The sequence below is a fragment of a genome, unplaced genomic scaffold (assembly GCF_019419815.1).
Source record: "Pyrus x bretschneideri cultivar Hongxiangsu unplaced genomic scaffold, Pyrus_bretschneideri_v1 Contig8, whole genome shotgun sequence".
NCBI classification, from domain to species: domain Eukaryota; kingdom Viridiplantae; phylum Streptophyta; class Magnoliopsida; order Rosales; family Rosaceae; genus Pyrus; species Pyrus x bretschneideri.
In genome coordinates this window covers 8,846,387-8,862,570 of record NW_025999820.1, presented here as the reverse complement: position 1 = coordinate 8,862,570, position 16,184 = coordinate 8,846,387, and the positions used below count along the sequence as shown (strand labels likewise).

Here is a 16,184-nt window from a genome sequence, read left to right as displayed (position 1 = left end):
AACTAATGACAATAATAAGTTTCAAAAGGAAAAAAGAAAATAATAAGTCACCATTTTGGTCAATGAATTGAAGTCATATAATCATATGAAATATGTAATTTGGTCAGCCTATGGTGACACGTTCGATATGTCGAGTTCGTCCAAGAGTAATTCGAGCCCAATTAACAAATCAGTTCAGTCTCAATTTGAATTTAATAAAATTTATCATAATTTTAAAAATTGATACATTTTAACGCAACAAATTATGATTAGAATTTTAAATTTTCTTACAGGTTGTAGATTGCCGGAGCATGATACAAATATCGATTGCCACCCCCACGGGCATCATCCTCTTAAATTAGGAAGATAAAAAAGTGAAGATATGTTACCAATTTTTGAGATATAATTGAGATGCACTCCCAAAAGCAACCTCTATATTCCATTCCATGATGCATTCACGCCACACGGCGCACTCCTATTGGATCGCAAAGTAACTTCTACGTGGAATGGTAGGATTAAGAAGATTCCGACTCTCTTCTACTAAGATCATCGGATTAAGTGATTCGGGTTTTTGAAATTCCATCCAACAGTCAAAAGTTTTTAAAAAGTAAAAACAGGTGAATCGTTAAATAAAATTTCAAAGATTCAAATCACTTAATATAATAATCTTGATGAAAAAGATTCAGAAATAATCTCTTCCCGAATAAGAATGTTGGTAAATAGTAAAAGTAGATTCAGTGGTCGCAGTTGTATTTACATACTGAATCCCATGCCCCTCCCAGCGGGTACGCCATAGGGATATTTTTGTAATCTCACGTAATCTAAAACCTGCGCATCCAGGAAATCCCAATAGCGCAGCTGCGAAGAAAGGCACTATAACCGAGAAGAAACAAAACAAACACACCACCCCAAAAGAGAGAAAATCTCCAGAGAGCCCTCTCTTGCTCCTCCTCCCCATTCTCTCTCCTCTCCCTTCCTCCGCTCTCTGTCTCTCTCCGGTCTGCGATCCCGATCGCCCCCAAATCTTTGGAAACCCTAATTTCTGAACTCGCATTGCTCAGAAATTTTCGATCACTCTCTATTTTATTATTCCGCTTTTTGCCCCTCGTCGTTGATCAAGAAACTTGTCGACGCCGCTCTCGCAAACCCTAGCGTTTTTGTTTGGTTATTGTTATGGCTGCGATTAACGCCGCGAACAAGGGTACCAACACTGAAACGGCGCCGTCTGCGACCGTGCAGTCGCCGCGTAACGTCGGCAAGAGTGTCAGCAGCCCGACCCAATCGCGGCGCGCCACTAGGGCTGTCTCGTCTCCTTGGACTCAAATCGTTCGGGGCGAATCTGAGTTGATTGCGGCCGTTGCTTCGTCGCCATCGGCGGCTGTGACTGAGCCAGTTGTCGCCGCCGCGGCGCCTCCGTCCCTTCCTTCCTCTTCTTCGGCTAATCAGACTCAGTCTAACTCGTCTTCTCAGTCGAATTCGGCTTCTCCTCCACCGGTGGAGGAGTCGGTGGGTGAGAGCTCAGAGAACGGCAATGCGGGTAAGAGGCCAGCTTGGAACAAGCCTTCTAATGGGGCCGTCGAGGTTGGGTCTGTAATGGGAGCTGTGTCTTGGCCTGCCTTGTCTGAGTCGGCTCGGGCTTCTACCAAATCGTCTTCTGAATCTCCCAAAGGTGTATCAGAACCCTCGTTGTTATCTGTCTCCCAATCGCAGGTTTCTTTCTTGAATCTTTTGCTATTGTTTGGTTGCTGAGAAAGTTGGGAACTGAATCAAACTATGTGCAACACTTGGGTTTTTTCTGATATGCTAATTTTTCATTGAAATTTACCATAATCAAGAAATGCACCATTAGCTCTCTGCATTCGAATGGTGGTATGCTGATAAATTTTGGGTAGATGCATAATCTTTTTTAATAAAAAGAAAACTTTTGGGTAAATGGATAATCAAAAGATTCTTATGCATTGAGAAAGCGAAGGAAAATAAGTGGAAGGAAATTTGAAGAGTTGGTTCTGATTGTTTGAGACATGAAGAAATAAAATTTGATTAGAAATGATTCACCTTGTTGGAGTCTAACAATGTAGGGCGATGATGGCATACGGTTTTTGTATTCTTACATGTTCAATGTGCTGGATTTTATGTGTTGTATGTGCATATGTACATTTATATTACTTGCTGTGCTTTGATGTAGGGGACTGGAACCACACCTACCTCATCACCGAAACAAGGGAATCCTTCTACTCCAAACCATACTGGACCTCCTCGCCAAAGATCGTTGAAACGAAATAATTCAAATGCATCCTCTAATGGCGGTGCCTCCCAGCATCAATCATCTGCTGGTCAGGGTGTTGAACTGCCTTCAAATAACCCATCTCCCAAGGAGCATACCCCTAGGAATGCATTTGGGTCACAATCTCACAGCAATAATGATCATCCGCAGCAACGTAACTCCTTCAGGGGCCGAAATGGTGGTTCACATCCTCGTGGAGAAGGTTCTCATCATAACTATAGGCGGGATCAGGACCGTGGAAATCAAGATTGGAACACTCATCGAAATTTTAACAATAGAGACAACCACATGCATTCTCCAAGAGGTGTTCCTAGGATGATGAGGCCTCACCAAACACCACCTCCACCACCACCTAATGCTGCCCAATTTATTCACCAACCGCAGATGAGGGCTTTTGGTGGTCCTATAGGGTTTGGTAAACATTTAGGCATATTCAAATAGAACTTGTATGTGTTTTCCATGCGACTTTATCCTAATGTGTTTCCTTTTTCAGATATGCAACCTCATCAACTGGTATATGTTACACATGCACCACATGAACCACTTGTACCTTTTGTTGCACCTCTGAGACATCCCATGATGTTTCCTGCTCCAGATCCTCACCTGCATACTAAGATCATAAACCAGATAGATTATTATTTCAGGTGCTCCTTTCATGTTTGTTTGTTTGTTTACGTAAGAACATTAATCATCATTTCCCTTTTAATTTGTTTGATAGTCTAACTGCTTTTGTCCCTTCAAACTCATTTATTGCAGTAATGACAATTTAATTAAAGATACATACTTGAGGCGGAACATGGATGACCAGGGATGGGTTCGTATTAAATTAATAGTAGGCTTCAAAAAAGTGAGTTTTTGGGAAACTTTTCTCTGTGGATTTCAGTTATTGTGGTGATGATCTGGTCTTTTGTTGTGTATACAGGTGTGTGTTTGTGAGTATCCATGCGTACAGGTTTATTCTATATGTTCAAGATTAACTTGTATTTTATGTTTTTAACTTGCAATTCTTGGTGATGTGTAAGTTATGTTTGTCATTGGGATTTGTCAATTGAGCACCTTGAATTATACATTTAAAGAATGTAAATGAATGAACAACAAATAAATAAAAACAAAGTATAGAAGCACATTAAGGAAAATTACTTATGGTTACCAAGAATAATAGCACTTTGTTTGCTATTCTGTGGTGCTCTGTGGCATGCTATTCTGTGTTTTTTTTTTTTTGTTGTTACATCGACATGGGATAATACGTACATGTTTTGAAGTAAGGAATTATTAATGTTAAAGACTGAAAATACGCTATAGGCTATCAAGCAAATGTTGATATTGCAGAAGACCCATTTTGTGGTAGATCATAGGGAGATACCTTAGGACGAAATGTGGGTTTATGTATTTGATAAAGCAGGAGCATATCTAAGGTTAAAATTTGCTATACTATATTGCCTCCTCAATGGGGTTCTGTTCTTATATCTTGGCCCCACTTTCTTGACCGACAACATTCAGCTTGTAATGGATGCTATGAGAATGTCAATGTTTTAATTTCTGATTTCCTTTTCAGGTTATGAGTTTGACAGACAACATTCAGCTTATACTGGATGCTATGAGAATGTCAACTGTTGTGGAAGTACAGGTAATTCAAGATTCCATAATTTAACGTTTGGTGTAATCATGTAATAGAAAAAATGCTGTTGCATTGCTATTTTATTATTTATTCTCCTCCAAATTTTCATTTCCAGCACTAGCCCCGTAATATACAGTTAAAAGTGTTATGTGTTTTATGTTATATAACATTCTGATAAGATGACAAATCTTGTGCTGTGTCTTGTGACTGTTTAGGGTGATAAAATAAGAAGGCGTAATGATTGGGAGAGATGGGTAATGCCATCTGCTCAGCCTCCAAATGCCTCGGGCTCTCAAACCCCTGGAAGGGCCGGTCCGGATATGCTGTCAGCTCATATCCAAAGTATTGCACTAGATGAGAACACCACTAACAACAATGTTGAGAACAATAATCAGCCGCAGCTGTCAAATGGTGATGGAACAGGTCAATTTGGTGTTCAAGCAGTTGCTGATCGCCCTATTTCAGCAAGAAATTAGAGTTTGAGGGATGGATGTGCACAGACAATGCACACTCGTGGAGAGAAATGAACTTGTGGGAAGAGAGGTTTAAAAGACACGATGGTGAATATCTAGTTTTCGCTTTTTTTTGTTTTTCTTTTTTCGAAAATAGTACTACTGCCTTGGCATGATGAAACTTTCTTTCTCGCCTGGCAAATAGAAAGAAACTAAAAATGGGGAAAAAGAGAAACATCTAGGAACAGAAGCAAAAAGACTAGTTGGGGAAGAAACAATGCTAAATGTTGACGACTCAAGCTAGTAGCACGAGTTTATTGGGATTCCTGTACTTCATTTTGCTTCATTTTCTTTTTACTCCTGTTAAATTTTATGGTGGCATGGATGGTGGTGCTTTTCTGGGGGGAATTTTTGCTGTCTTTTCCCCATGCTGCCCCCTCAGCTGGTTTTTACAATCTTTGGGGTCAGACAACCTCCATTTGACGGAGAATATGTGATATTGAGCAAGATGGATGGATGGATGAAGGTGTTCGGGGCTTGCCTCTGCGTACTGAGGGGAGAGAGGGTGGCCCTTTGCCGGATTCAGCTGGATGCTGCTACAGAAAAATTTGGCTACTTGTCGAAGGGAAGATGGGTCTATCTTTTCGTATGTTCTCACATACAAAATTATATATTTAGAACTAAATTGACATATAATGTATACCTTTCTATGGATCTTCACCATTTGAGGATTGAGTGCATAAATGGTTCCTGATGGAACAAACTGATGATGTTGTCCAGGTCGGAACTGGATTGGGGTTGGTACTTCATGTTTATTGCACTTTTTGGAGCTTGTGGATCTTTTCACCTGCTTAGGATCATTGGATTGAGTTTTAAATTTTAGTTAAATGTACCTGATGGTATTATTTATTAATTCCTTTTTATATTTTGTTGAAATGATCAATTTTCAGTATATAGACAAGATTTGGTCGTTTTGTTCTCAATATTTTGTTGATATTTGATTTTGATCATTTCAACAATTAGAATTTAATTTTTTATCATTTTAGTCGAGTCTTAAAAAATTGATACATCTTTTTATTATTTTTGTTCTAAAAAACACATTATCATTTTTATCAATAACAATTTGAGAGATGTGTCAATTGAACGTCTTTTGCTTTTCCTAAATCACTCAGATCAATTCGCCGCAGATGCATGTCCTTTTTCTTTGGATTTGGATCCATCTGGAGTCAAATTATAGGGATATTAGAGATCTTCACATCTTAATTATTTATCGTGCGGTTATAAATTATTTGATTTTTTTTTATTTAAAATTAAATATAAATAGTACCTGATGAAAATTATCCACATTATTTACAATAAATTATTAGAATGTGAAGATTTTTAAGATTCCCACAAAATGGATCTGGAAATGAATGCTCTTCCTTTCTCTTTGACAAAGGAAGGTTTGGAGTTGACCCTTCTTGGATTATTGTGATGTCCTTTTTCTTGGATAGATGCGCCAACAATTTTCGATTTAGACGTCTCTGACCTGGATTTAGCTAAGTTAGCTAAAGCAATGTATTTTTTTTATTTTGTATCCAAGTTTGAATTTGTCTCCTCGTAGTTTAGATGAATTCAATGTAAATAATCATATGGTTTCTCAAAATAAAATTGAAATAAGTAAACCAAATTTGACACTTCAGAAGTCACTATTTCACCTAAGGGTGGGTTCGGTACGGTTATCGTACCAAAACCCTTATAATTACCGTACCAAACTTTCAGTTTGGAAAAATTTATTACCATTACCGTATCAAACTTTTGGCATACTCAATTGACATGGCATGATAATGGTAATTGCCATTTTATTTTGTACCACTTTTTTGGGCCAAAATTTAATTTATTTATTTTTTTCAACCCAATTTAAGGGCAGGACTTTTTTTTTTTTTTGCATTTATTTCATATATTGTAGCCTAAATTCATATATCATTCATCATTCACAATTCACACACATAATAAATCAAATGATGCATCAAGATTCATGATGAAAATTAAGGTTACAATCCAAATAGAAGTTACAAACCAAATCAATAAATAGAAGCTTCAAACCAAAACAAAATTGAAAGTGGATCTAAACTTTAAAAAATAAAAATATAGGGTAAATTACAAAAAACTACCTCAACTATTGGGTCAATCACAGTTTCAAACCCATCTTTGAAACATTTCAATGCCATACCTTCTATTAATTTGTCTGTCAATTCCTCTGTTAAATGCTGACGTGGCTTGAGGTGGGGCCCACTTTCTATTAAAAAAGTAATTAAATATTAAAAAAATTAAAATATAATTATTAAAATAGTTTTATAAAAATAATGTGGGACCCACCCACCTTCTTCCTATCCCACCCGTCTCCCCCACACCTTTCCTCCTTTCACTCCAAACTCAGAACCCCACCGTGACTCTCCCTCACCCTCATCCTCCTCACTCAATCGCCTTCTCCACCCAACCACCCAACCATCTACACTTCAATCAAGCCATTCCCTTCCATGCCTGTCCTTCCTTACGCCCCCCCTCCGCTGGGCACCTGTCGCTCCGTCCTCAACCCCTTCTCCACCGTTGATTATGCCACCAAGATCTGGATCTACCCTTTCTGCTTCACACGCAACCACTTCCCTCCCCACTACGCCTCCATCTTCGACGAGCTCTTCCCCCAGTGCATCACCATCAAGTATGACTCGTCCATCGAAAAACCAACATCGCCTCCGGTCTTTATTTTCGTCGTCGACACATGATTGAGGATGAGTTCTTGTTTCTCAAGTCCGCTCTGTCTTAGGCTCTTGGTCTCCATCCCCATATTTGGAGATGAGGGAGTAGGCGAGTGATGGGGGATGGGAGATTTTTGGGTCGAGTTGCTTAGAAGAAGAAGAAGAAAGGGGATTTTTGGGGAAAGGGGATTTTTGGGAAAAGGGGGTGGGTGATGGGGGCTTTGGTTTTGGTGGTGAAGAAAGGTTGGGGGTAAGGGACACGGGTGGATGGGGAAGAAGGGGTTATGGATTTGGAGTGAAGGGAGGAAGGGTGGGGGAAGACGGGTGGGATAGGAAGGTGGGTGGGTCCCACATTATTTTTATAAAAATATTTAAATAGTTGTATTTTAATTTTTTTAATATTTAATTAATTTTTTAATAGAAAGTAGTCATCGTCTCAAGCCACGTCAACCTTTAACAGAGAAATTGGCAGACAAACTAACGGAAGGTATGACATTGAAATGTTTTAAAGATAGGGTATGAACCTATAGTTGACACAATAGTTAAGGTAAATTTTTGTAATTTACTCAAAAATATATTATGGGTGTGTTTGGTTATGATCACTATCTTTCACTATATTAGACTGAATTAGCTATTAGTCCAATACTATGTTTGTCACTCCCTGGACTAGATTTAAATGAGACTACGGCGGACTCTCTTCGACCAAGTCCTTCGCAAGTTCTTAGCGAAGCCCCCGAATAAGCAAGGGCTAACAGACCGTTTGCGTCTTCCTCCTTGCGTCCTTGTCCAGTCGTCCTTCTCGCGGCTTCGTCCTTGTGCTGCTTTACCGATTTCGCCGGAGCACCCACCGACGGCGATGGTGATGATCGTCGACGAGTATACGAGTTCTCGGCTCTGTGCAACCTAATACAGTCACATGTATATGGTGCAAAGACTGACGAACTACATAACATAAGTCGGAAAAATGAAAACGTGGTTAGTCAAGCTTTTAGAGCTATCTCAACAAGACAATCAGTAAGAGCATTTTCGAGAGAAGATCTAATTTTTGTTAAAATAATAAGTGAACAGTGTCAAAAATTTCTTTTAGCTACTCAATTTAATTTTTCATCTTTAACAACTCTCTATTTTAACAAATTTTAAATATTATATTATTAATAATTCAAATTCAACCCATTTTTTCCCCTAAAAATTACCTTCTCCTTTCTTTTCTCCTTGGTTTATGGATCTACCATTAAGTTTTACCATTTTTTAACATTTAACTAACATATGAACCGTGACTATAAATTTAAAGAGTAAGTCACTTTGCTATTATATAGTTTCTTGGAGATGAGTTTTGGCTCTTTAAAATAAAGTTTTAGTGGTTTTACAATTTCCCTTAAACATGTCTGATTATTTAATATGTATAATCATATTGATAATTCATTGACATAGTTGTCGATATGTTTGTCAGTTGTCATCCATAAAAAACACAACTTATGACCAGATTAATGGTTCGGTTCAATTTGATCCTACCTAAGAAAAGACGATTGGTCAATATTTGGTGCATGAGTGCTACACAATTTTCATGACATTTTTGGGCCATGCCTCAATACTATCTTATGCTTTGCCATAATTAGGTATCAGCATCACATGAGTCACATCTCCAGGACATCTGATGCAAAGTGGAAGCAAAAAATGGAAAGATAAAAACCAGTCGTGTGCCCGCCCACGTGTTTGTGGTTTGTAAAATGGTTTCAAAGTTTCATGTTCCTCCCCGAAAACCCTAAACAGAAAAAGAGGGCAACGGTTTTCATGGATTTGGTTTGGTAGAATTAGAACTGGAAGTTGTCATAAAACACATGAAAAAAGAATGAAAAACTGAGTTTTAAGTATTCTGGTATCTTCCGATTTCATTGTTTATAATTTGTGCCAGTTGAGTTCAAAAGCATTATCCGAAAATCCAGAGGTTAAGGGATTGTTCCACTGCTATTGCCTATGAGTTTTTGGTAGTTGTAGAGTAGGCTGAGATGCGGACAAATCAGTCACATTGATATTAAAAGGGAATCAGAATATATATCAGAGCTTGTTTGAATATATTTATTCATGTATATTTTTCTGGGTTTTTTGTCTGATAAAAACTCAATTATGAATGGCAACTAGTCTTCGATCAACTCAAAACCCTAGCAATGAGGTGTCCTCTTTGTATTGGTAGTATATAACACAGAAAGTTCTTGGGTTTCTTTTTTACATTTAACACCTACCTTTTCTCCATCAAACGAATATGGTTAGGGTTTTCATACGCAGGAAGGAAATGGTGGTGGTACGGGTACGTGCATACTTCCAGCTAGCTAGGGAAAAAAGACCACTGAAAGCTGCAGATGTTTAACGTTATACTATTACCAAAACAAAAGAAGAAACAAGTTTTACACATAATAGGATAGGATGAATTAAAGAACAATGCAGGAAGTAATCTTGTGTTTGTTTCTTACATTATGTCACTAGTCATTACCCTGAAAAATTATGAGTTTCGACACGTAATATATGTTAACTTGTTTAGCGTGCACACAACAAGAATGATCTCTTGCATTGTGGAGACACTAGCATAGCGCGTGTGGGATCTTAATACATTAAAGTTCCGCTTTTTCTGTGTGTGATGAGATTAGTGAAGTAAATTTCTATGATCTATTAGACAAGAATTTCTTTATTAGTAGGCGACGAGAGAATGGTTGTATACAACCTTTTTCTTTTACTTTTGTTTTAGTTTTGATTAGATTGAGGAGAGTAACTCTCTTGGAACTAAAATATTGTTACAATGGCACAATCAACGACATAGATATTTATTGTGTATCAATACACTTATATTCATTAGATATTTGTCACATAATTTCATATTTCAAGAGATAATCTCTTAAAGGGAATAGGCTAATGTCTATATAGTTGTCTTGAGAACAAGTATCATAAAATAATTATATTATAATCAAGACATTCTCGTGTCAATCATACAATTTTAGAAAGAGAGAAAACTTACTGTAACGTTGTATTATTATCATAGACACAACAGTTATGTAATCAATTAGGTTTACTCGCCGGCCTGAGGTACCTTTGGAAGAGGGTGATATGGAAAAAGTGAGTGATTAAACAGAAAAGGAAGAGTGGTAGATCCTGCAGAGTGAAGAAGGGCTCGATTTAAAGCAAGGTCAGTGCGGCCATAAATCAAAGAGATGGGGCAGAGCAAATACTGTGCTGACAGATGTCTACAGCTCCAAGACTAGACTCTGCAAACCTTCAGATCAATCGATCTTACATCTCTGACCAACTTAGGCATGCGTGCTTGCTTCCCCTTTACCATCACAGAACGGAAAATTATTGGTTAAAATTTTAGTGTTTTTGTTTGGTTGGTTGAGATTGTAATTTTCAAAATCTAAAAACTGGTGAAGAGTGCATGGTCCCATGCTCGAGCAGGTTATGTCAAATTCACGGTACATGCTACTACATACTGGTTCAAGTACTTATTTCTTTTCCTTCTCAAAGAACACTACGAATCAAAATAAATCACATCGCGTAAAAAACATTTAAGATTTAAACTCAGCATTGTTTTTCTTCCTGGCATGTTCTGCATTTTGATTTGGTAATTTACTAATATGGCAACGTCGTGTAGCGTATTTAAAATTTTAGAGTATTTTTAATAACACTAGTTATATATATTTTTTAAATTTAAATGGTGTTTTTCATAAAATAAATAAGTGTTTGATTTCAAAAGTGTGGTGCTATTTCAAATACACTACATGTCAACCCATGTTAGTTTTTATCATTTGATCATCAATCCTTTTAATTTGAATACCAAAAATTAAAAAATATGTGTGAAAAGTAAAAAATAATGTATATATAGCACTCCCGGATAAAACTGTTTTCTAAAATGAATTTTATTTAATATTTCCAACATCACTAGCTGTTTTAACTACTCTAGATATTTTGTTATTAATTTGTAATATAGGTGGTAGGGGATTGTGGGCACAATAGAGGAGGGTGCAAAGAACGATTTTTAATATGTTCTAACTGTTAACATTTTGTTAAATTATATATTTCACTAAATTTATCGAGATCATATTACAAAACTATTTTAATAGAAATGATATTTGCACATTTTTAGACCATTGAATTAGACAAATGAATGGAAAATCAAGGACAACAATCAAGGACTCTTGCTCTTATTTGAGGATTTGTAAGAATCAAATGTATATTAGTCACAAGATTATATTAGTTTAGATTTAAAACTTAAAATATTTGACAACTTAATAACGCAAATCCATCTTAAATTCTATAAACCATTAGAAAACTCATTTTATTATTAGGAAAATTAATGAAAAGGGCTTGAAAACTTTAAGTTTTAATAATAATGACAAAATAAATGGTAAAGTGAATAGTACCAATATTGACTTTTTGGTGTAAAAATGTGGTTTTTCGTTAAAGTGAACAGTACCGTAGACTTTTCGTTAAAACTCCCTTTCTTATTTTGTTTTAGTAAGTTGTCAAATATTTTAAGTCTTTCAATATAAACTAATATAATTTTATGGCTAATATATGCCTTTGATCCTCATAAGTCCTAAAAAATGAGAATTGTAGGAGAGCATGACTCGTTTAGATTAAGTTGTGGATAAAAACGATTAATTAACCAAATCGGTTCTTGCTTTTAACAAAAAGAAATTCAGGTTTTGTCTAGCAACATAACTATATATATGGCACGAGAACATATTACCGTTCAACACATGGCATGCAATTTACGTACAAACTAGAGCTACTCCAACTAACGATCATGGATCACTTAATTTTATGCATTTATTTCGGAAAACCTCTTTCTTTCCTGATTTGAGCAACTTTGTTGCCACACAAAAACCACATAAAGGAAAATATAAAACTATGACTTGGATGGACCTTCCCTCCAACTTTCCATACACTCTTATTATTTCTTATTTTGTGCGGTTATGGTCACGTTAATATTTTATATTAATTTTTTTATAAAGATAATAAGATAAAAAAAATAATAATATAAAATGATTACGTAACTTAACCGTAATCAAACAAATAAAAAAAGATAAGAGTGTATAAAAAATAAAAAAAAAAGCCAGGACCGACTTGGATATCGACTTGGACAGACACACACAGACAAATAGAACTAGCTACTGGCCAAAATAATGATTGCAAAGAGAGAGAGAGACAGAGAGAGAGAGAGAGAGAGGCTGATGAATTTTCCAGTCCCCAAGCCCAAGTGAGTATCCGGGAGGGGGAGGCCACGCAGCAGCTGCAGGTCCAGAAAATTATCCCAAGAATAATACAGGTGGACAAATATGGTCAGTGCTTATTTCTTTTGTATATAAAAGGAATAACTAATTTTAATTTTCTCATATTATAATATAAGGTATTGAGATTGGATAAATTTGTACATTCAGTTTGATTGATTATATGATAATTAATTAAATTGAGAATTGAATTGGTTATGTGATAATTAATTAAATTGACGGCGTAGTGAGAGTGAGATTTTTATTTTAAATTAATGTGTAAGTCACATTTGAATTACATTAGCAAAAAATCTCATCAAGTTAATAGTTGATTAAAAGTTCAAAGAGATAAAAATATTATAAACGTTTGGGAATATTTTGAATGATGCTAGTCAAATGTTGAAGTCTTTTCTGAATTGGAAGTTCACATTCGGTCGACGTGAAACGAACAAGATTGCACATCGGCTTGCGAGATTGGGTTTACGTTGGAGGCTCAGGTTTCTTGGTTTGAAGAACTTCCTAATGTAATCTCTGATTTGCTTTTTGAGGATAGTACTACTATTTAATTTAGTGGTGTGAGACGCTCTTTTTTCCTTGAACTGGGTTGAAATCCCCAATAAGATTTTTATGAAGGCCCATTGTTAGCACCCTATTCTCTTTGCTTGTATGGTTTCTTTCTCATTAATGGAATATCGTACTTCTTTCAAAATAAAAAATAAAAAAATTATACAATTTTAAAACTTAAAATGTATTGCAAAAAAATTAGAATCTCATGAATTATTTTAAAAATCATCTTAAACATGAAAAGTGTAAAGTGTAGCTAACCCTAATTAAAATTAGGTTCCCATCCCTATTTTTCTTACTCCATTGATTAAAATCTTATTCATTTTCAATTTTTGATCAATGTCCTTAGATTTTAATAAACGTCATTAATTATTTCAATGATAAAATATTTTTATTTCTAAATATATTTATTTAGTGTTAGAAACGTTACATTTTGTATATTTATATTTATTGTTAAATTTTTTATCACATATTTTTATTTTTAGTTTGTACCCGTTTTTAATTTGCAATCATTTTTTTAATTTCTACCAATTTTCTCTTATGTTTTAATTTGTACCCATATATTAATTCCTTTTTGTGCCCATTGTACCCATATTTTTTAAATTTATTTGTACCCATTTTTAATTTTGCTAAATGTACGCATGCTAATTATATGTATTTATTGTGATAATTTGTCCCTAATTTTACCATTTTATTAATTTTTAAAAGAGTGAATTGACGAAAATGCCCTACCGACGAGATTGTTGATTTTCGTTGACCGTCATTTAGTGACGCGTGCAAGTTACTATTTTACCGTGCTCTCGAAGTTCTCAACGGGACGATTACGTAAGCGTAATTAGAATCAAAATTGGAGTTACGATAGGGTTTTCCAGAACTACAAATTTAAAAAGTACTTTTGTAAAGATTGCTATTTATTATTTTATATATTTCTCTGAATTATTATATTATTATTTTAAGATTATTTTGTGAGAAATGAGGAATAAAGGAAGAAGGAATCGGAGAGGAGGAGAAACAGAGGATGAATGAGAGGGCATAACTGATCGATCGGGGGAGAAGAGAGGATGACTGACCAATGTGAACTAGGAGAAATGAGAGAAATGAGAGGGAAGAAAAGGAGAGAAAGGAGAAGGAAGAAAAAGAAAGGAACCGGGGGAAATCAACCCAGCCAAACTGGGTCATTCCTTGACCCGTGGCCCAACCCGGCGGAAAGCCATGATTTCCAACACCTTTTCACGTGATTTCTCCAGCGATTCGTAGCCACCCACCACCGGGAAGTCAGCTAACATCAACATCTTTTCTATTTCCACCCAAAACTTGATAGATTTTAGCCTTGGTGTCATGAAGATCATGTTGATGGGTTTTGTGGGTGCCTGGCGGCGATCGGCCGATTCTGCATGAACCATCGTCGACCACCACTATGGTTCAACTTTTCTTGAACCCAGGAACAAGTCCCAAGCCTTGATTGGTGCGGCGGAGCACCGGATGTGTCGAACCCAAACTCACCCATTTTAGGGTTTTCGACAGGTGCGAGCCAATTTGGGGCTTTTCTCGGCCAAATTGGACTTGTTCACAGGTATAAAACTTGCTCTATTTGTTGAGATCTTCATTCGTGTAAATTTTGAGAATTTTTGAAAATAGTTAAATTTTCCTGCGAGTCGGGCAGTGGTGCGTGGGCAGAGACACCACTTGACCTCCCTAGGCTAAAATGGGTTCCCCGATTCCATATTAGACATCCGATTAATGAAATTCCGTTGTTTGGTTATATTTCCGTTAAGGGCCGCCACTTGGTTATTATATGATTCGACGATCCGATCATTGGATTGTCAACAAACTTTAATAAGTAATAGTCAATAATATTTAAGGATATTAGGAATTGACGGATTGGGAATCTAACATACGGATCTTCGTAGATGAGTTTTCTAAGTTTGTAAATCTAAACGTCAGCCGCCACTTAATTTTAGCGATTGGCTGAGATTCGACTGTTGGATTGTTCCGAAACTTTAGGATGTTGTTCTAGAAGCTTATTGAAATTCTTGGGAAGTTACAGATCGAAAATTCGAGCTGCGGATCTTCCGGATCAAGTTACGTAAGGTTGTGGACCCTACCGTCGACCTTTAACCGACGGTTGACTCTTGGTCAATGGGTTACAAATCAATCTAGAACGTTATTGGGGATGCATTTTATGTAAGTTGCATGTTCTATCAATGAGAATTCTGAAGCGTGATTTGATATTTGTTCCAGGCGACGATCGTTTGTGATGCCTCGATATTTGTGCTAGGGAGTTGTAGCACAGACTTCAAGTGAGTAGGTCTTTTCTTTTATATAGTATATACATATTTGTTAGTTTCCATTTATACATTGAAAGAGAATTTACTACGTATGCCTAGATTAGACTAATGCTTATAAGAACTAGCGAAATAACGAAAAATTATGAAGTGATCATAAATCCTACGGGATGCACAAGTATGTGTATGTTTATTGATGCCATGATTATACCTACGGCTATGAATGATATTATGTTGATTAGAACTATCGAACCATTATGGCATGACTATATTTATGTTTTATGCTTATCGTTTGTTGCATCGGTGTTAGTGCTCGCTCAAGGCCAGAGCCAGTCTTTCACGTGTATGTTCACATCCGCACCGCAAGGTCGCCTTGGATCTAAGTAGGTGCCAGTCCTGTCGTACAGGTTGCAATAGGCAACTCTGACTCTTATGTGACTGCGAATAGCGCTAGTCTTCACGTGATTGTAGCATTAGAGCGTATATTATTATTATATCCAGTCATGTTCATGTCAGAATAATTCTGCATGAACTCGTGTGTCAGCATGTGTCGATGAGCACTTGGTTTGATATGTTTGCTTATGTGAAAGTGTACGATTACTGACGTCATGCACTTATATATGAATTATTGTGCCGTATTGATATCTTGATATTTTGCAAACTATCGTGAGTATTTTCATACTATATGTAGTAGTATATTTTGGAAACTATACATGTTCTATGGCGATGGGTTATAACATTTTCAAAGGTTTTTATTAAAACTTTATTTTCAGGCTCACTCACCCTTGTTTTTCACCCCTCTAGGTTTTAGTAGCTGATCTTTCTTATTGACGAGGATTCTTGGCAAATCCTGGTGTAGACGATTACCTTCGATGGTATAATTCTCACCCTATCTTACTGTATTGTACTTATGCTTTGACATCACGTGTGAAATGGATTCATTCCCGCACACAACACACTCTTATATTTAGGCACTTTTAGGTTTAAATTTATTCACATATTCCACCAT

The 16,184-nt window shown here is 36.3% G+C and overlaps 1 protein-coding gene across 1 annotated transcript; it reads left to right on the top strand.

The window, feature by feature from the left end:
- The first annotated feature begins 1,152 nt into the window (after positions 1–1,152).
- LOC125473114 (la-related protein 1C-like) lies at positions 1,153–5,258 on the top strand. The gene is made up of 6 exons (XM_048575472.1): positions 1,153–1,689; positions 2,165–2,678; positions 2,757–2,907; positions 3,020–3,110; positions 3,819–3,890; positions 4,097–5,258. The coding sequence occupies exons 1-6, from the start codon at positions 1,153–1,155 to the stop codon at positions 4,355–4,357; spliced, it is 1,626 nt and encodes a 541-aa protein (XP_048431429.1). The 3' UTR covers positions 4,358–5,258.
- The last annotated feature ends 10,926 nt before the right edge of the window (positions 5,259–16,184 follow it).